Genomic DNA, 22,422 nt, shown 5'->3' on the forward strand with positions numbered 1-22,422 from the left:
TCTTACAACCTTTTTGGATCAGGATGTTACATTGTCAGTTTTCCAATCCTCTGGGATTTCTCCAGAATCACAGAAGTGATACTTCAGTGCAGGAGTAGGCCATTTGGCCTATTATTCCTGCACCAGCTTGTTAAATAAATGTCATTACCAACTGCCAAACTTCTGCTTTTTCCCCATTATTTTGCACATTGGATAATTATTTAAATTTTAAAAATGCCCTCCTAAAGGCCTCAATTGAACCTGCCTTCAGCATACTTCCAGGCCAGTACATTCCATACTGTGATCACTCACTGAGTGGGCAAGTTCTTCCTCACTTCACCCCTCTTCTTTTGCAGATCTCTTTAAATCTATGCCGTCTTCTTCTCACCGCTTGTTTATTTCTAAACTCCACCCAGATGGCCTCATTTGAAGATCCTTCTAGGATGTCCTTTCTCATTTCTGCAGTGATGGTTTCTTTTATCAATAATGCAATGTCCCCATGTCTCTTACATCCCACCCACTGCACCTGAAATTTTTATACCCTGAAACGTTGAGTTACCAGTCCTGTCCTTCATTCAACCATGTCTCAATGACTGCAACAATATCAGTTCTGGATTTGAGATAATGGGAACTGCAGATGCTGGAGAATCCAAGATAACAAAGTGTGGAGCTGGATGAACACAGCAGGCCAAGCAGCTTTTCTGATGAAGGGTCTAGGCCCGAAATGTCAGCTTTTGTGCTCCTAAGATGCTGCTTGGCCTGCTGTGTTCATCCAGCTCCACACTTTGTTATCTCAGTTCTAGATTTGTTTGTTCTATTTTTCCCATTTGTGGGAATATACCTTGGCTGTATCCAAACCATCTTTTCTTTTAAGGTAGCCCATTGTTCAGTTAATTTTTTTTTCCCTACAACTTTTCATTCCAGTCAATCCTGCCCAGCTCTGTTCTTGACACACTGAAGTCCACGCTCTATCAATTCAATTTTTTCACTCTGGATTGTCATATGTCATTCTCCATCGTCAGCCTGAACTTTATGATATGATCACTGTCTCCTTAGCATTGACTGACACTTGACCTACTTGGCCCACCTCCTTTCTAAGAGCCAGTCCAATAGTGCATCGTTTCTTATTGGATTAGAAACATATTGTTGTAGGAAGCTCCACTGTATGTAGTCCTGGAACACTTGATCCTTGCTGCCCCACACACTACAAGTGTCCCAGTCTTCCATAACAACTACCCTACATTGCTGGCATGTCTGTAATATCCCTGCAGATTTGTTCCTCTAGAATCTAAGGAATGTAAATGCATCCGCTATCTCTGTAGCCAGTCTTTTAATATACTGGGATGCAACTCAGTTTCCTTAATACGTTTTTTCGAGTGATGGTTATTGTATTTATTTCGTGGCCCACTTTGGCCTTGATTATTTAGTACTTTTGGAAAGCTATTAGGGTCTTCCGTCATGAAACATGAAGAAAAACATTCAACTCCTCTGCCATTTCCTGCTTACTTATTATTACTTCTCCTAATTCTCTATCAAGCTATGTTCAGTCTGGTCTCTCTTTTTATATATTTAAAGAATCTTGTACTATTCTTTTTAAACATTACTTGTTAGTTTTGCATCAATATATAATTTTTCCAACTTCATAATATTTTGATCATCTTTTGTTTGTTTTTAAAACTTTAACAATCCTCTGGCTTACCAGTAATCTTTGGCACATTTTATGTTCTTTCTTTCAATGTGATAATTGTTTACTTCCACTAGTCTCAATATATATCATCTATTTTACAATTATTAAAAAAGTTATATCCTTGAACCGTGTATAGGAGGCTATTGCTTAGGTTATATTTCAGCTGATTCCTCCTGTCACCAATGACAAAACCAGAAATTGAATGCAAGATGATTCACTTTATGAAGGAGAAAATATCTGACTCAATATAACTAGCAGACTTACATCATCATTAAAATGGAAAAGCAGCCACAAATGCCTAAACATTTGAAATAACTTATCAGCAATAAGCTTCAAAAAGTGGGCCACAATTGCGAATTTATGGTAAATAATTTTGAGAACCAGGTCACGCTCACAGTGTCAATCCATTAACAGATTTGAACTGTGATTACAAGTAAAAGATGAAGGAATCATCGGGGGTTTTTGCTAGCTACTTTATTGATCCCAACAGATTGCATTAACCAGAGAGAAATAACCACAGAATTGTAGCTCACTAATCATGATAAAGCATTATGTTTCATTCCAGTAATGGACAAATTGAATGTACCAACTCAAACCTGTTATCAATATTGATATGAATCTCATTTACTTTGCTGCAAATGATTAGAAAATCAAACAGATTTGTATAAATTCTGTAATTTAGATAATTTAGCACTCTCAAACACTGGGAATTGCCGATGTTTTTGAAAATTATTTGTTACCTGAACTTGCACATCTCTGGAATTGATGATTTCAACTATTCCCACCACATTGTCAAACACAAGGCCAAGCTTTTTACAAGAATCTGAAATGTAAAATAATATTATATATATAAATATTCAGAAACAAGCTATAGGTGTGTAAACAAAAAGCAATGGAACTTTATCATCATAAAAATGGAATAAAGCTTACACATTTGAAGCAATTTATTACAACTCAGTTTTAAAGAGTGGGCCGCGATTAAAAACTTGAAACTATTTTCAAAAAACAATATTGATCGGCAACTTATTTTGAGAAGCAGGTTACTACTGTAATCCTGATTTATAAAACGGCATGAGTGTACAACAGCTATTGTGAATTTGAATCATTTCCAACAACTACTTAACACTTTGGTAGTGACCCATGTACTTACCGATTGTAATGGAATTGACTTTGCCTTGGATTTTCAGTGTAGAGTTGCTGCATTTATAGACATAGACAACATGCCTCAGTTCAGTCTCAGAAATGACAATATTGTCATTATTTTCCTGGTATTCCTGGGATAAAAGTAATAGAACAATTAGCTGGAAATTAAATATTAAAAAATTCCACAGATATAAAGGGGTGAAAATTGGTTATGACTTATTTTTTGGCTCACAACTAATGGTACAGCCACTGCACACTGTCCCAAACTAGTTTGCATTCTGTTTGTTGTACTTCACAAAAAGTTCAGCATTCTACTAAGCAGAATAAAGTGCTACTTATCTTGTTGGTAGCTGCCTAAAATTTCCCAGAATGGAGATGTTCAAGCAGCAGTGGAAGGGATAAGGGAGACACTCTTCCACCGCTGGTTCCAGAGAACATTAACATTTTGAACATTTTAGTCTGAAACTAATGTTTTTTTGGGGTAGGTCACTGGGGATGACTATACCAACTGCTCAAGATTTCCAAGCAAAGAATGCTGGGCTCCTGTGCTGATTGATCAAACCAATTTCTGCAAAATAGCCAGAGTTAATGGCACCCCATTTACAACTATAAACAGAATAACACTTGTTTTATGTGGCCACATTGAAAACTGCCTTTACCTATTAAGAAGTTCCCACTGTGCAATTGCAGATTTAATGTGGGTTGATAATACTTAGAATTTTAGGCATGTTTGCTGCCTAGGAATTGGACATGTTGGGAACCAGTTGCTACTTAATAGAGTCTAGCTCATTCTGTGTTCAAAATAAACCAGCCCATACATTATTTCACCAAAGAGGTTGGTGGGGGGGGGGAACAAAGTTTGTCAGTCTGTTCACAGCCAAACCATTACTTCCTGGGACCTCAAAAGTGTAGAGCATTTTACACTTCTCAATCCTCCATCATCTTGTAATCTACTGCTTTTCAAAACTCAAATCTGGAATTTGTTGGGATGAATTTGTTTAGAAACACTCTTTCTTGGATACCTTAAATAAACAGTAAAGAATGTTGTGCATAAAAGCAAAATGTTTGAGTATGATGTTGAATTTAACAAATTATTCTTTTCTTCCGTAAGTCAGTGTGGGTTCTGACCCAAACTTTTAATTCCTTCTTGACCATGGGGTGGTGCCAGAGGGCTGGAATGAAAGTTAATTAATCTCCACTTGATTGGAAACAGTCAGCATGACTTTGCAAGAGGGACATGATACCTAACAAAATTGATAGAATTTTTTTGAGGAGATGATCAAGTATGTAGATGAGGGTAGTTCAATTGACTTGGTATCTATGGATTTCAGCAAAGCCTTTGACAAGAAGTCATGGGAGACTGATAAAGAAGGTAAAAGGACATTGGATCCAGAGTAACTTGGCAAGATGGATCCAAACTGAGCTTAGTGGCAACAGAAGTGGTGATAGAAGGCTGTTTGTGTGACTTTCTAAAATTCATTTGTAGGATGTGGGTGTCGCTGGTTAGCCAACATTGATTGCTCAAAGTTACTCTTGAGAAGATGGTGGTGAGCTGCCTCTTTCAACTGCTGCAGTCCACCTGCTATAGGTTGGCCCACAATGCCAGTAGGGGGAGGGAATTCCAGGATTTTTGACCTGGTGACAGTGACGAAACAGTTACATACTCCCAAGTCAGGATGGTCAGTGGCTAGCAGGGGAACTTGAAGGTGGTGTTGTTCTCGTGTATCTGCCGCCTTTCTCATTCTAGATGAAAAAATTTCTGCAGTGCATCTTGTAGATACTACACTGCTACCACTGGGCATCGGTGGTGAAGGGAATGGATGCTGGTGGATGTAGTGCCAATCAAGTGGGCTGCTTTGTTCTGGGTGGTGTCAAACTTCTTGCATGTTGTTGGAGCTACACTCGTCTAGGCTGGAGGCCAATGTCCAGTGGCACACCACAGAGATTGATGCTGGATCCCTTATTGTTACTAATATACATATATAAATGATGTCAATGAGAATGTTGATGGGGAGGGAATTAGAAGTAAGTTTATCAATGACACGAAAACTGGGTAGTTAGAAGTGAGGAAAGAGGTCTTTATTTTTCTACTTTATGCTAAGAAGGACTTTAATGTTGAATTTTTGACTTTATTTCCTTATTTTTCTACCTTGTACCTAAGATTTTGCACTTAGCTACCTTGGTACCTAAGACCGTAGAATTATACAGTGTGCAAGCAAGCCGTTCAGCCCATTGAGTCTGCACCAACTATCTAAAGAGCAACACAACCAGACCCACCCCACGACCCAATCCTTGTACCACTGCATCTCTCAGGCTAATCCATCTAACCTACACATCTCCTGACACCATGGGCAATTTAACAAGGCCAATCCACCTAACCTGCACCTCTTTGGACAAGGATGGCACTGGGAATGGTGACATTGTACACTTTTCACTGCACTCCGGTATCCCTGTACTTGAGTACATGTGACAACAAAATCTAAGTTCTAATTCTAAAGATCTCTTTCTGGTTCTCAGTTGCAAGAAGATGTAGTCAGGTTAGTTAGATGGGCTAATGAGTGACAGATGAAATGTTAGATAAATCTGAGGTGCTGCATTTTGGAAAGAAAATTCAGGGCAGGACTTATACACTTAATGATAAGATCCTGTAGAGTGTTGCTGAACAAAGAGACCTTGGAGTGAGGATCATAATTCCTTGAAAGTAACGTTGCAGGTCGACAGGATAGTGAAGGCGGCGTTTGGTAAGCTTGCCTTAATTGGTTAGCGTATTGAGTATAGGAGTTGGGAGATCTTGTTGCGGCTGTGCAGGACATTGGTTAGGCCAGTTTTGGAATGCTGTATTTCAATTCTGGTCTCCCTGCTACAGGAAGGATGTTGTGAAACTTGAAATGGTTCAGAAAAGGTTTACAAGGATGTTGCCAGGGTTGGAGGGTTTGAGCTATAGAGAGAGCCTGAATAGGCTGGAGCTATTTTCCCTGGAGCTTTGGAGGCTGAAGGGTGACCTTATAGAGGTTTATTAAATCATGAGGGTCTTGGATAGGATGAATAGCCAATATATTTTTCCCAGGGTAGTGGAGTTCGAAACTAAAGGGCACAGGTTTAAGGTGAGAGGGGGAAGATTTAAAAGGGACCCAAAGGGTAACTTGTTCACACAGAGGGTGGTACATGTATGGAATAAACTACCAGAGGAAATGGTGAAGGCTTGTAACATTACAACTTCTGAAAGGCACTTGGATAGATACATGAATAGGAAGGGTTTAGACAAGTATTGGCCAAATGCTGGCAATTGGGACTAGATTAATTTACAATATCTGCTCAGCGTGGATGAGTTGGACAAAAGGGTCTGTTTCCATACTATACAGCTCTATGACTCTATAAGTCTGAAAAGTGTAAAGTAACGCACTTTGAAAGGGAAAAAGTGTTGGGTGTGATGGGGCTGGATGGGAGTGTGGAGCGGGCAAGGGAGTCATGGAGAGAGTGGTCCCTCCAGAAAGCAGACAGAAGTGGGGAGGGAAAAATGTCTTTGGTGGTGGGGTCAGATTGTAGATGGTGGAAGTGTCGGAGGATGATGCGTTGGATCTGGAGGTTGGTGAGGTGGTATGGAAGGACTAGGGGACCACTCTCTCTATGACTCCCTTGCCTGCTCCACACTCCCCTCCAGCCCCACCACACCCGGCACTTTGCCCTGAAACCGCAGGAAGTGCTCAACCTGCCCCCACCACCTCCGACCTCACCTCTATCCCATGCCTCAAGAAGACTTCCACATCAAGCAGAGGTTCACCTGCACATCTGCTAATGTGGTATACTGCATCCAATGTAACCGTTGTGGCTTCCTCTACATCGGGGAAACCAAGCGGAGGCTTGGGAACCGCTCTACTGAATGAACCTACGCTTGGTTCGCAATAAACAACTGCACCTCCCAGTCGCAAACAATTTCAACTCCCCCTCCCATTCCTCAGACGACATATCCATTCGGGGCCTCCTGCAATGCCACAACGATGCCACTCCACCCAAAGGTTGCAGGAACAGCAACTCATATTCTGCTTGGGAACCCTGATGCCCAATCATATCAATGTGGATTTCACAAGCTTCAAAGTCTCCCACCCCCTACCGCATCCCAAAACGAGCCCAGCTCGTCCCCGCCTCCCTAACCCCTTCCTCCTCCCACCTCAAGCTGCACCCCCATTTCCTACCTACTAACCTCATCCCGCCCCTTGACCTGTCCGTCCTCCTTGGACGGACCTATCTCCATCATACCTTCCCACTGACAATCACCTTTACTTGCTCCATCTCCACCTCTTTAACTTGTCTGTTTCCTCTCCACCCATCTTCTCCTCTATTCATCTTCGATCCGCCTCCCCCTCTCTCGCTATTTATTTCAGAACCCTCTTCCCCTCCTCCATTTCTGAAGTAGGGTCCAGGCCCGAAAGCTGCTGCTTGGCCTGCTGTGTTCATCCAGCTCCACACCTTATTATCTTGGATTCTTCAGCATCTGCAGTTCCTATTATCTCTGATAGACCTTTAACAGAGCTCTTATTCAGCCTTGAAATGGAGCCACAGTGGAAAAAAGGGGAAATGATGTCCTGAAACAAAATTCCTAAAATGTTTTTCAAGGCCAAGCAACAAGCTATTGAAATGGTTCAAGAAAGCAATACTTAATTTAACTGAATGCATTGCAGAGATGGCTGTTTAACACTAGATGTCACTATTGTGTTTTGTACATTATGTCGCTTTAAAAGGTTACCATGTCAGGGAATAGATACTTTCATCTTTATGTAGAATTAGACAAAATAAGTTACACGTGAGTAAAATACTACTTTAATTTAAAAACAATTTTTGTGAAGATTCTGAACAAAAAAAGGTGAAAAATCTGGTGCATTTTGTGTCTACTATCCTAGTCTTTAACTAAGCAGTTAAAAACTTGCTTAAATTTGTCATCACCTTTTTTATACTATGTTCCTTAATGATTATTTTCACACTGTTAAGAAAGAGTTAATAATTTATTTTATTTCATGACATTGATTACTAGAAGAAATTCTAATTATCAGATAAACTGGAACAAATAATGGGCACTGTACTTTTTTTTAAAAACTTGTAGAACAATTAGTGATTCAGTCTCTTCAGAAACTCCACTCAAGAAATAAAACCTAAACGCTCAGATGGAAAGCAATAGAAAAATTATAACGTTGTGTTCAATTTACTTAGCTAGCTTCACTCTAAGTAGTGGTAACTTGGAATAAGCTGTGCTGGTTTTAACTGGACTTTACGTACATGAAACTACTATCCACTTCAGTACTGCAAACATTTATATTTGCGTAATAGAGAATTAAAAACCAGCTGATTAGGGTTATATGTTGCTGTGAAGGAATCGATAATTCAAACAATTATTCTTCTCCCTTCTCAGGGAAAAGTTCTGCCTTAAATACATATGTGTGACCTAAGTTTAAGGACACAGATTTCCAATGAAAACTGACATCTCAGTAATACTTACCTGCAAACACCACTGAGACGAAAAGTCCAAAAACTACTGCATTTGGCAAGAGACTTAAACACATCATTTAAGAAAAACCACACTCTCTGTGCCCTCTCAGGTGGACACTCAAGATTCCCTGGTATTATTGGTGTCCTGGCTAATATTTACCCCTTAACCAAAATCAGAATAGTTGGTTAACATTAATTTCTGTTTGCCAACTGGCTGCTATGTTTCCAACATTGTATCAGTGACTACAGTTCAAACAAGCATTTACGTAGCAGTAAAACACTGGTATGTTCTGAGATCTATATAAAGCCAGGAGCATTCTTTTCAATGCTGCCTTATTTGAAGGTAAATCCAGGTATGTATTTAAATCTCATGACGGCAAGCGTAAATACAAATTCTTTATTTGTAAGAATGGGATAATGTTTATCGGCACTTCATATAAGCCATCATAATTTGAATCTTGTCTTTTGTTCGTAGTTCCATCAGTAACACAACTAATAATTTGGGGCCAGGTTTTACAGAGGGATGACAGAGTCTTGCTCCTTCCAAGCCCATTTCATAACTATAATGAATACTGGGCAGGCTAGAATAGCTAGTCACGGGATTTTCTATTGCTCACTCAGGAAGAAGTCCCTGCTTCAGAAGCTGCTGGTCGATTGGCTGGTAGTTCCATCACTCTTTACAATGCCAGATTTCAGTAGTGAGTTCTGCTAGCAATGTGACTGCCAGAAGAGACCGAAGGGAGATCACAGTGTCATGAGAGCTGAGTCCTGTGATTTTACAATGGGGAGAGATGCTAGAGGCACAGAAAGAGGGAGGTAGTGTGTCAGTTCTGTCAGACAGGTGGCATGGAAGGAAATGGGTGATATTTAGGAAAGGGGTGCGCACTTGAGGTGTGTTGGATGTCACTCAAATGAGGTGCCTCCCTCCTTTCCCACCTTTATTTTTGTAGGCCTATAAAAGTAGCTTGCCCAAGCTAGTCATATTATGGCATGGGCAGTGTATTACTCAGATCAATAGGCTGTTAACATCTCTAATTTATCTTTATTTAAATATGGCATTCAGCTGGCATGTGCAGTGCTGCCTACCGAGTGTATTATGGGATTGAGATGAGAGGTGGATGGGCAGATGATGGTCCAACCTGACCTATTTTGTGTTTACCCCCCACCCCTCTCCACACCACGGCCACTATCATTGAAAACACACCATTTGGGGAACATAAGATCCAGCCTTTGGTTATACTTACCACTTTCCACTTCTTTCCTTCTAGCTCCAGCACAGGCATCCTTGGCTGCTGTGGAGGGGATGCGGGCGATGTAGGACTGGATGAGTGACTCTTTGATGGGGAAGTGATCACTGCAGTCCGTGGACGAAGATTTGGATTCTTGTGGGTCTTCTGGTCTTCAGGAACATGGCGGAGACCTAGAAAGGTAAAAAATCAGTACCACAGAAAACTGTTCAATTTTTTTTGATCTTTTAAATCAACTGAAATTGTTAAATATCAGACATTTATATTCACGTCACTAATTTTAGGAGCTCGTAGTTCAGTATTAAAATACATTACCACAGAGTCCAGCAGGGACATCTGGGAGTATTCGAGAAAAGTCTCAATAGTTTAAAAATCAGAACATAATACAGACAAACATCCTACACACCTCACCGGTACAGAGTTTTGTAAGAGTTATTCAGTTAGTCCCAATTGCCTATTCCTTTTCCAAACTCTTGCAGTTTTCTTTTACCATTCACGTATTTATCCAATTTCCTTTTGAAATTTACTATTCAATCTGCTTCCACAGCCCTTTTAGCTTGTATTTTCTAGATCATAACACAATGTGAAAAGCTCCTCTTCTCACAACGTGTTCATTTGACATTTATCTTGAATCAATGTCTGCTCATTATCAAACCATATAGTAATGGAACAGCATTTCCTACCTTTATTGACATCCCCTCATAAATGTGAGTACCTCTACTTAAGTTCCCTTAATCATCCCTGTACAAAAGACACCAATCATATTTTCACAAGTCTCCATATATTGTCCATTATTACTAGTATAATTCTGGTAAATGTGATCATGAAATGAGTCAGCAAGAAAGGAACATGTATTAAAAAGTCACTACGGTAAATGACATCAAATTTATAACTGAACATGCTTGAAATAAATATTAATTTAGTGCAATTAAACACAGCTAATTTATTGCTTGATATGGTAATCTGTTTATAATGTCTACAAAGTCAATTCATTGCACCTACAATTTTTATAAGTATGAGCCTTTTTTTTGTCCTGACTTACTGATAGCACTCTTGCTTCTAAGTCAAAAGAACATGCATAAAAGTCTACTCAAGAGATTGAAGACTTAACTTAGACACTTAGACTGATGCTTCCTGTCATACTGAAGGAGTCCTGCACTATCTCAGAGTTGCTGCCATTTGGTTGACATATTAAACCGAGGCCCGGAATAGATATGGGCAGAATACCACCAAACCTTATCTGTACCCCTCCACCACAGTCACAGCTGCAGGCCTTTTGGTGGAGGGCCATGATGACAAGGGGCACCTCTGACCTCACTATTTACAGAAGACCATCAGGGGCACTTGTATTGCAAGGTATCCTCTCTTTCAAGGTATCTTCTCCAAGAAGGACAACAGGGATAATGCAGAAAATTATAGGCCAGTGAGCCCTACATCACTAGTAGGGAAATTATTGGAGAAGGCTGTTAGGGACAAGACCTTTTCACATTTGGAAAAGACTTATTAGGGATTGTCAGTATGTCTTTGTGCAGGGGAGGTCTTGTCTCACAGATTTGAGTTTTTTTGAGGAAATGACAAAGATTATTGATTCAGTGGACACTGTCTTTGTGAACTTTACTAATGCACTGACATGGTCCGCTGGTCCAGAAGATTAAGTCACATCGGATACACAGTGAATTGTGAAGTTAGACACAAAATTGGCTTGATCATAATAAATGGAGTATAATTGAGGAGGGTGGAGTCTGTTACCAGTTGTGTTCTGCAGGGATCAGTGCTTGGATCTCTATTATTTGTAGTATATATAAATGATTTGGATGAAAATTTAAGTGGTCTGTCTCCACAGAGGCCAGTATCTTGTAACTAACTCACCCTTTATTTACGTGCAGAAGTCCTTGACACTGATCCAGCTCCCTCGGAGCCAGCTCTCTGAGTGAACAGAATCTCTGATACTCCTGTTTTTATTTGTCAGCCCCAGGGCTCCTTGATGGCACCAGTTTAACCGCCCCAAGCAGCAACTTATTTTGTGTGATGTCCACCTGACCTCGTTACAATCACCATATCCTTCCCCTGCTGAGTCAAATGACATCAACCTCCCTGCTAAAAAGTAGTGCCTCCAGATCTGGCACTTTACAGCCAGTGAAGGGCTTCCTACAACAATTAGCACAAGATCAGAAATCACACAACACTAGGTTATAGTCCAACAGGTTTATTTGAAAATAAAACAGCTTCACTCCTTCTTCAGGTGTTAGTGAGAGATATAGTATCTGACACAGAATTTATAAGTAACAGATCAAAGGGTCACACCACTGATGAGGATGTATTAAACTAACCTACGATGCATTTAAATCTTTAATCAGATGGAATGTCTTAATTGATTTAATATGTATATGTACATCCCAGAAATCCTTTCAAGTCATAGTCCTGAGAGAACTAAAGGTTTTATCAGTGTAAAGAAGAGGTGAGACAACAAGGAGAGACAACTGATGGTGGTTTGACCAGAGGGTCACCACACCCCATCATGGAGAGAAGGCGAGTCCTTCATGGTAACCTCAGCTGGTGCAGGAATTGAAGCCACATTGTTGGCAACGCCAATCAGATATCATCTTTTCAGCATCGGTGTCTTAGGTTCCAGTATAAGACAAGACGGCCCAAATCTTCTGGTCTGGGTCAGAATCCCTACCTCCTACTTTTGCAAGAATTTTTGGGCCCTCCTCTGGTTCAGACTCTATCTCAACAGATGTAGCCCACGAAATGATCCTGGGAGTATTGGGGTGAATTTATTTAGAAATCATGCCCCTTTTTAACATCAATTTCTGCCGTATTCCAGAAAGAAAAGAACTTAAATGCCCATAGCCACTTTGAAAGCTACTGAGAGAAGGTAAGTGTTAGGCAAGTGAGAGTGAAAGAAGGGTTATGGGGAGGGTGGGGTCGGCAATGAGATCGGATGGCAAGTAAGCAAATGGGGAATCAGATAAGTGGTTGAGATGATACAGGTAGCAGTACATGAGTGAGAGGTTAGGATGGGTCAGATTTTTGGGAGCGTGGTTGGGCATTCGGTACTGATAAGATGCTTGGTGAATTGGACGTACAGAAGGTGTTGGTTGTAAAGCCATAGGAGGTGGAGAGCATTTGGAGGATGCTCCAGGAAAGCAGCAGGGGTGGGTGTTTGGGGTCAATGTGTTTTTTTTTGCAGTGGAGTCAATTTTACAGTTAGCCAGAACTTGAAGTAGGTTTTAATTCCTTTAGTATTTACTAGGTAAAATGGGGAGGCAATGGCCAATTGGCATTATCGCTAGGCTATTAATCTAAAACTCAGCTAATGTTCTGAAGACCTGGGTTTGAATCCCACCATGGCACTTGGTGGATTTTGAATTCAATAAAACATACTTGAAATTAAGAATCTCCTGATGATGATTATGAAACCATTGTCAAATGTCAGGCAACCCACCTGGTTCACTAATGTTCTTCAAGGAATGAAATCTGTTATCCTCACCTGGTGACTTGAGGATATGTCCTGTCCCACAGCAGAGGTGCTGTACAGTGGCATACGGCCAGGAAGGAGTTGCCCTGGGAATCCTCAACATTGACTCCAGACCCTGTGAAGCCTTGTGGCTTCAAGTTAAACATAGACAAGGAAACCTCATGATTACCAAGTACCGTCCTCCCTCAGCTGATGAATCAGTACTCCTCCATGTTGAATAACACTTGAGGAAAGCACTAAGGGTGGCAAGGGCACAAACTGTATGCAGGGTGGGGAATTTCAATGCCCACAAAAAAGAGTGGCTTGGCAGCAGCGTTACTGATTTGGCTGGCTGGGTCCTAAAGGACATAACTGCCAGATTGGCTCTCCGGCAGATAGTGGGAGATCCAACATGAGGGAAAAACATACTTGACTCATCCTTCCCAATCTGCCAGCTGCAAATGCATCTGTCCACAACAGTATCAGTAACATTGACCACCACACAGTCCCATCTTTACATTGAGAATAACCTCCATCATGTTGTGTGGCACTATCGCTAAACAGGACAGACTTTGAACATATCCAGCAACTCAAGGTTGTGCATTCATACAGCACCATTGGCCGTCAACAATAGCAGAATTGTACTCCATCACAATCCTCAACCTCATGGGACAGCAGATCCCCTACTCAATCATTATCATCAAACCAGGAGATCAACCCTGGTTCAGTGCAGAATGCAGGACAGCATGCCAGGAGCAGCACCAGGCATACCTAAAAATAAGGTTTCAACCTGGTGAAGTTACAAAACAGGACTACTTGTGTGTCAAACAGCATAAGCAAATGATGGACACAACTAAGTGACCCCACTACCAATAAATCAGATCTAGACTCTGCAGTCCTTCCATATCCAGTCACAAATGGGGGGATAATTAAACAACTCACAGAGGAGGAGACTCCACAAATATCCCTGTTCTCCCTGTTCTCCATGACGCATGAAAGCAATGGATCAGTGCAAAAGATAAGGCTGAAGCATTCGCGTCAATTGTCAACCAGAGTGCCAAATGGATGATCCATCTTGGATCCATTCAGTGGTCCCAGCCCATTCAATTCACTCCATGTGATATCACAAAATGGTTGGAAGCACTGAATACTGCAAAGACGATGGACCCTGTCAACAAATCGACAATAGTACAGAAGACTTAGGCTCCGAAAGTTGCTGCTCCTCTAGCTAAGCTTTTCCAGTATAGTTACAGTACTGGCATTTGCCCAGCAATGTGGAAAACGGCATAAAAACACAGGATAAATTTAACCCAGTCAATTACCAACCTATCAGTCTACACTTGATTGTTAGTAAAGCGTTGAAAGCATCAATAGTGCTAGCAAGCAGCACCTGCTTGGCAATAACTTGCACAGTGACACCCAGATTGGGTTCTGACAGAACCACTCGGCCCCTGACCTCATGTGACAGCCTTGACAATCAAGGCCTCGTTCGACTGAAAGTGGCATCAACAAGCCCCACCAAACCTGGAATCAATGGATATCGGGGGCAAACTCTCCGCTGGTTGGTGTCATACCTGGCACATTGATGGTTGTGGTTGCTGGAGGTCGGTTATCTCAGCTGCAGGCCATCCCAGCAGGAGACTCCCAGGGTAGTGTCCTAGGCCCAGACATCTTCAGCTGCTTCATTAATGACCTGTCCTCCATGATATGGTCAGAAGTAGGGATATTTATCAATGATTGCACCATGTTCAGTGCCATTTGTAACTCCTCAGTTACTAAAGCAGTCCATGTTGAAATGCATCAAGATCTGGACAATATCCAGGTATAGGCTGATAAGTCACAAGTTAAGATTCATGCCACCCAAATGCCAGGCAATGACCATTGCCAATAAGAGACAAACTAACTACCGTCCCTTGACATTCAGTGGTGCTACCAAAGCCTGTCCACCATCTACAAGACACAAATCAGGAGAGTAATCGAATACTCCTGACTTACCTAGGTGTGTGCAGCTCCAACAACACTCAAGAAGCAAGACATCACCCAGACAAAGCAGCTCTCTTCATTGGCACCACTGGAGAGATCCCATTTCATATTTTTAAAGTATATCGAGGTCAAGCCTCCTAAATTGTGTTGGTTAGGTCAGGCTTTGAGTTGCATAACCACAGATTTGAAATCTTCCACAGACCAGCATAATCCAATGTAATTTTTTTAATTAAAGGGTGCTTCTTCACGTATCCAGAGCAAAGCAGACTTAAGTTCCATTGATAAAGCTGAATATGGGTTTATGAACAAAAATTAGCACTTTGGCAGAGGTGTCTACGCCTCCACCTGTGAGTAACCTAATTTAAAATGTAGTATCTTCAAAAATATTAGACTGAACCATTTCATAATTCACTGTCACACACTAACCATCACCAAGGCACAGATCCAGAATATGTTGGAGTATTCTCCACCTGCCTGGATAGATACAATTCCAACAACACTTAAGGAAATCAATAATACATAGGACAAGGCTGTCTCCTTGACTGGCACCCTATTTGCCACTGACTCACAATGGCAGCAGCGTATACTGTATATAGGATGCACTGCACCAACTCATCAAGGCTTCTTTCACAGCACATGCCAAATCATAATACTGGCAGCAGATGCATAAGAACACATGCACCATTCTGATTTGTAAATATGTCACAATTTCTTCACTGTGGCTAGGTCAAAATCCTTCCAAACTGTACTCTGGACGTAACTACCTGCATTATCTGTAGCAATTCATGAAGGCAGCTCACCACTACATTTTCAAAAGCAACGAGGGCTGGACAACAAACGTTTGCCATGCCAGCAAGTCCAATTTGCAAACAAAAAAAAGTTTTCTTAATAAATATATTTTGACATGAATCATTTTAAAAAACTTGTCTACCCATGCATCTTAAAGTAAAGTACAATTTGAAGAGCCTTTTTCAACCAGGATAATTTGTGAAATCTTGTGATTATGACCCAACAGCATGGTCAATTTTGTCTAGCAGATCTAATTCTGCTGAATTGAATCTTGCAACATCACAAAAGAGCAAGTGTGCTTAAATTGTCCAAGCTTTTGTGCTGGTGCAGCTGATTGTGCTGATGTTAATAAGGGAAACTCAACTTCATATATAAAAAGATTCAAAACAATGTCAGATCGGGTGGCTTGTAATGTATTCATAGCTATCTGCAAACAACCGTTTAGATCAATTATTTAGAATAATGTAGTTACAAATTTCGCTTTTTAAACCAGAATGTAATGATACTTATTTGAAAATATGCAGTGGTCAAATTAGCATATTGCTGAAACAAAGAGAATGTTTTTCTCTGTTCCCCATTATCATGTGCAGATAAGGATAAGTAGTCATACTAATATTCTTACCTTTAGTAATCCCTTCTCCTTGGTTAAGTTGTGCAAAGAGCTGGGAACGTGCCACAGATGCCTCATCCTTGGATGTTTCTGGCAATAAGATTGGAGGGGGCCCAGGAGGAGGAGGAGGGGGTGGTGGGGGACAAGTGCCACAAGAAAGTGGGGGCTTTGCATGGCCCTGAAAAATAGAAAAGTCAAACTTTACCTGCTATTGAGGCAATGCTTACCGTTGCGCTGGAGACACAGATGTTCTTTCATCATAAATTGAATGCATTACATTGTAATTGAATCTGCAGTTCAGAAACCTTCTGCAAAAGATTGTATTCACCCCATGCCACAAATGAAAATTAAATTTAGACAGTAAATTTGTTCAAATCCAAGAATGCATAGTCAATACCAAATTAGTGATATGCACTTGTATTTGCTTAAGAGTCATAGAGATGTGCAGCATGGAAACTGATCCTTCAGCCCAACCCATCCACGCTGACCAAATATCCTGAAATAATCTAGTTCCATTTGGCCCATGTCCCACTAAATCCTTCCTATTCAAATACCCATCCAGATGCCTTTTAAATGTTGCAATTGTACCGCCTCCATCACTTCATCTGGCAGCTCATTCCATACACATAACACCCACTGTGTGGAAAGGTTGCCCCTTAGGTCCCTTTTAAATCTTTCCCTTTTCACCTTAAACCTATGGCTTTTAGTTTTGGACTCCCCTACCCTGGGGAAAAGATATTGGCTATTCACCCTATCCATGCCCCTCATGATTTTATATACTTCTATAAGGTCACCCTACAGGAAACCTAGCCCCAGCCTATTCAGTCTCTCCCTGTAGCTCAAACCCTTCAACCCTGGCAACATCCTCATGAATCTTTTCTGAACTCTTTCAAGTTTCGCAACATCTTTTTTATAGATAAGAGACAAAAATTGAATGTAGTGTTCCAAAAGTGGCCTAATCAGTGTCCTGTACGGTTGCTCTTGTAACTCTTCCTTCTGTTTGGAAATTCTCACTCACTCAATTTTTTGTGTATCTAATCATTTATTGTCAGTAGAGAGGTTGGGGTGTTTGCAGACCAATAACTGAAATGTGCCAAATGAGAGTTCATTATTATAGGGTAGGCCATGTTAGGTTTCTTAATTTTTGAGCCCACTTTGTGTTTTCTCCTCCCTAATTTCCCTAATCTTCTGTTTACAAATGTCCAGTAACAGAACCTTATCATCAGCGTGCAGGTTGAATCTCATCTCCAATCAACATAGAATTAGAGTCATAGAGATATACATTATGGGAACAGAACCTTTGGTCTAACTCGTCCATGCCAAACAGATATCCTACATAAATCTAGTCCTATTTGCCAGCACTTGGCCCATATCTCTCTAAACCCTTCCTCTTCATATATCCATCCAGATGCCTTTTAAATTTTGTAATTCTTCCAGCCTCCACCACTTCCTCTTGCAGTTCATTCAATTCACGCATGAAAAAATTGCCCCTTAAGTCACTTTCATATCTTTTCCCTCTCACCTTAAATCGATGCTGTTTAGTTTGGACTCCCCCATCACAGGGAAAAGACCTTGCCCATTTATCCTATCTATGACCCTCATGATTTTATAAACGTCTATAAGGTCACTCCTCAGCCTCCGATGCTCCAGGGAAAACAGCCCCAGACTATTCAGCCTCTCCCTAAAGCTTAAATCCTCCAACCATGGCAACATCCTTGTAAATCTTTTCTGAACCCTTTCTAGTTTCACAACATTCTTCCCTATAGGAAGGAACCAGAAGTGTACACAATACTCCAAAAGTGGCCTGACCAATGGCCTATACAGCTGCAACATGACCTCCCAACACCAATATTGAAAGCACTGACCAATAAAGGCAAGCATACCAAATGCCTTCTTCACCATCTTATTTACCTGCGACTCTACTTTCAAGGAACTGTGAACCGGCACTCCAAGGTCTATTTGTTCAGCAATGCTCCCAGGACCTTCCCATTAATACATAAGTCCTGCCCTGGTTTGCCTTTCCTCACATTAAAGAAATTAAAATATTATCTAAATTAAACTCCATCTGGTACTCCTTGGCATATGTCCTATGTTCACATCCAAATCATTTATATAAATGATGAAAAGCAGTGGACCCAGCACCTATCCTTGTGGCACACTGCTGGTCACAGGCCTCCAGTCTGCAAAACAATCCTCTACCACCCTCTTGTGATCAGAGATAATGGGAACTGCAGATGCTGGAGAATCCGTGATAACAAAGTGTGGAGCTGAATGAACATAGCAGGCCAGGCAGCATCTTAGGAGCACAAAAGCTGACATTTTGGGCCTAGACCCCTTTTCTGATGAAGGGTCTAGGCCTGAAACGTCAGCTTTTGTACTCCTAAGATGCTGCTTCGCCTGCTGTGTTCATCCAGCTCCACACTTTGTTATCTTGACCACCCTCTGTCTTCTACCTTTGAGCCAGTTTTGTACCCAAATGTCTAGTTCTTCCTGTAATCCATGTGATCTAACCTTGCTAACCAGTCTACCATAAGGAACCTTGTCAAATGCCTTACTTAAGTCCAGACAGATCACATCCATCACTCTGCCAAAATCAATCCTCTTCACTACTTCTTCCAAAAACTCAAGTTAGTGAGACACAATTTCCCACGCACAAAGCCATGTTGACCTTCGCACATCAGTCCCTGTATTTCCAAATACGTGTAAATCCTGTCCCTCACGATTCCCTCCAACAATCTGCCCACCACAAATGTCAGGCTTATCAGTCTATAGTCCTATGGCATTTCCTTACCACCTTACTTATATAGTTGCACAATGTTAGCCAACTTCCAGTTTTCCAGCAGCTCACCTGTGGTTATCGATGCCACAAATATCTCAGCAAGGAGCCTTGCAACGTCTTCCCTCACTTCCCACAGAGTACTAGGGTACACCTGATCAGGTCCAAGGGATTTATCCACCTTTAAGTGTTTCAACATGTTCAGCACCTCATCCTTTGTAATATGGGCATTTTTCAAGATAACGCTAATTATTTTCAGAAAATTTTCTATCATCCATATCCTTCTCCACAGTAAACACTGATGCAAACATAGTTCCACTTTATGTCTTACTATCGGACACAATCTGCAGAGAAGACACCAAACAGAAACCGCTGTGACCACCACTGCCACATAAAGGTCGTGCTTACATCTCTGAGTCAGAAAGTCACTGGTTGAAGTCCCATCAAGAGATGAAAGTACAAAATCTAAGCTGATGCTTGCATGCAATACCGAGGGAATGTTGCATTATCTAGAGTGTCGTGTTTGACTGAGACATAATACTGATGTTAAGTCTGTGCTCTTAGATGGGTGTAAAAAGACACGTAAATGCTACTTTGAAAAGTAGTAGAAGAGTTCTCCAGGTGTCCTGATTTGTACTTCACTGGCTGTAAAATACTTTAGGACCTTCTAGCTGTTATGAAAGGTGCTATATAAATGCAAGTTCTTTTTCATAAAGCCCTGCTCTGTACGTCTGTCAATTAAGGCTTTTCAATAATATGCTCCAGCTGCTACTCCAGGCTGCAGTCAATTCCCATGTTTAAGCAGGCTTTGGGGTAGTATTTGGGGAGGTAACCGTCATTCTAATTTATTAGACAGATTTTTGAACCATGTGGCAACAAAGGATTATTGAAGGAGGCAGCAAAAAATTGCAGTTGAGGCCAAAGTCAGATCAACCATGATACAGAAATGTCTGTGAGCCAAGTTAGTCATTTATGCTCCTATTTCTTATGTGCATTCAATCTAGCAGCAACATCTACAGTACTGTAAAGGCAAGGGCCATTAACTAGTCTGTTACGTCTGACCCTCATTAATTTAAAATTAAACGTACTGCATGGATTTGATACCAGTGATAACCTCACACTCTTCTTGTGGAAACTATTTACCAAATAGCATTTGCACTTAGCAAAGAGTTTTTTTTTGCTAATGAGTAGAAACGAACTTTCTAATAGAAACAGCAGACCCTTTAAAACAGAGGTTCTGGCATGAGCAAGTGGGACAGAGTAATCATCCTTTGTTTATAACCAAAAGGATAAAAGGAAATCAAGTAACAAAGTATTAAATCAGAGACAAAGTTGCTGGATGAGCTCAGCAGGTCTGGCAGCATCTGTGAAGGAAAGAACGGAGTTAATGTTTTGGGCCCAGTCACCCTTGCTCAGTCACCGGAACCGAAATATTAACTTTTTTTCCCTTCACGGATGCCAACAGACCTGCTGAGCTTATCCAGCAACTTTGTTTTTGTTTCTGATTTACAGCATCCAGAGTTCTTTTGGTTTTCATTAAATTAGAGAACTGATTGTCAGTGAATGTAAATTCACTCAAGGGACCTAGGCACTGCTAACTGGCCAGCATTTATTGGCCACCCCTTGTTGCTCATGAGATGGTGGTGGTGAGCTATTTTCTTGAACTGCAGCACTCCATCTGTTGAAGGTAGACCCATAATTCTATTAGGAAGGAATTCCAGCATTTGTATCAACAACACTGAAGGAATGGCAATCTATCTTCCAAGTCATGATGGCGAGTGGCTTGGAAGCGGAATTGTAGGTGGTGATACTTCCATGTGTTTGCTGCTCTTGTCCTTCAAGATGGAAGTGGTTGTGGGTTTGCACGGTGTCACCTAATGTCTTTGGTGAATTTCTGCATTTCATCTGTAGATACTACAAACCGCTACTACTGAGCATCAGTGACGGAGGGAGTGGATATTTGTGGATGCTAATCAAGTGTACTGCTTTGTTCTAGATGGTGTCAAGCTTTTTGAGTGTTATTGGAGCTGCATTCAACTAGGTAAATGGCCAGAATTACATCAAACACTTCAATTGAACCTCATAGATAGTGGACAGCTTCAGGGATCTGGAGGTGAAATACTCACTGCTGTAATGCAGGACTGAGCCATTCCATGTCCAACTGCAGCAAGACCTGGACAATATCCAGGCTTGGGTTGACAAGTGGCAAATAACATTTGTCAAACCATCTCCTGTAAGAGACAACTTAACCAAATACCAAGAGGATGGTAGATATATGGAACGTGTTGCCTAAGAGGCAGATTCTCCTGCAATGTTTAACAGGAGTCTGGATGAGCACTTAAAATGCCAGGACACAGTAGACTTTGGTCCAGGTGCAGGTAAATAGGATTAGTACAATTTGGTTTTTGTTGGCTGTCATAGCCTGTTTCTATGCTTCGTAACTCAATGACTCTAGTATTTGAGGAGCTGCCAATGGTGCTAAACAATGTGCAACCATCAGCAAACATCCCCACTTCTGACCTTATGAAGGAGCAAGGAGTATTGATGAGGCAGCCAAAGGTCACTACCCTGAGGAACTCCTAGAAAGATATCCTGGAGCTGAGATGGCTGGCCTCCAACAAGCACAACCATCTTCCTATGTGCCAGGTATGATTCCAACCAGCAGAGAGTTTTCCTCCAATTCCCAGTTTTGATAGGGCTCCTTGATGGCACACACAGCCAACTGCAGCCTTGATGTCAAGTGCTGTCATTCTCACCTCATCTCTGGAATTCAACTCTTTTATCCATGTTTGAATCATGGATATATAATGGAATAATGGATATATAAGACTATAATGAGGTGAGTGGCTGAGTGGCTGGCAGAATCCAAACTGAGAGTCACTGAACAGGTTATTGTTGAGCAGGTGCTGTTGTTTGTACAGTTGATGTCATCTTCCATCACGTTATGGATGACCAAGAGTAGACTGGTGGGGCAGTAACTGCCCAGTTGGATTTGTCCTGCATCATGTGTACAGGACATAGCTGGACAATTTTCCACATTGTTGGGTAGATGCCAGGGTTGCAGCTCTACTGAAATACCTCAGCTGGGGGTGCAGCATGTTCTGGAGCACAAGTCTTCAGTTATATTGCCAAAATATTGCCTTTTCAGCGTCCAATGTCAGCAACCATTTCTGAAAATTACATCAAATGAATTGAACTGGCTGAAGAGGGGCATCTGTGATGTTCAAAACCGCTGAAGGAGGCTGTGACACACTGATGTGCTGCCCC

At 41.2% G+C, this 22,422-nt stretch overlaps 1 protein-coding gene across 4 annotated transcripts in view; it reads right to left on the reverse strand.

The window, feature by feature from the left end:
• The window catches only part of cap2 (cyclase associated actin cytoskeleton regulatory protein 2), a 229,463-nt gene that overhangs the window by 11,017 nt on the left and 196,024 nt on the right, over window positions 1–22,422 (reverse strand). For all 4 annotated transcript variants that reach the window (XM_059653223.1, XM_059653221.1, XM_048556073.2 and 1 more), the window contains 4 exons: window positions 16,392–16,557; window positions 9,535–9,710; window positions 2,817–2,940; window positions 2,407–2,489 (listed from right to left, as the gene is read on the reverse strand). In XM_059653223.1, the coding sequence (XP_059509206.1) occupies window positions 2,407–2,489; window positions 2,817–2,940; window positions 9,535–9,710; window positions 16,392–16,557 (549 nt within the window). The remainder of the gene's footprint in view (window positions 1–2,406; window positions 2,490–2,816; window positions 2,941–9,534; window positions 9,711–16,391; window positions 16,558–22,422) is intronic.

Source organism: Stegostoma tigrinum, chromosome 2 (genome assembly GCF_030684315.1).
Source record: "Stegostoma tigrinum isolate sSteTig4 chromosome 2, sSteTig4.hap1, whole genome shotgun sequence".
Taxonomy (NCBI): Eukaryota; Metazoa; Chordata; class Chondrichthyes; order Orectolobiformes; family Stegostomatidae; genus Stegostoma; species Stegostoma tigrinum.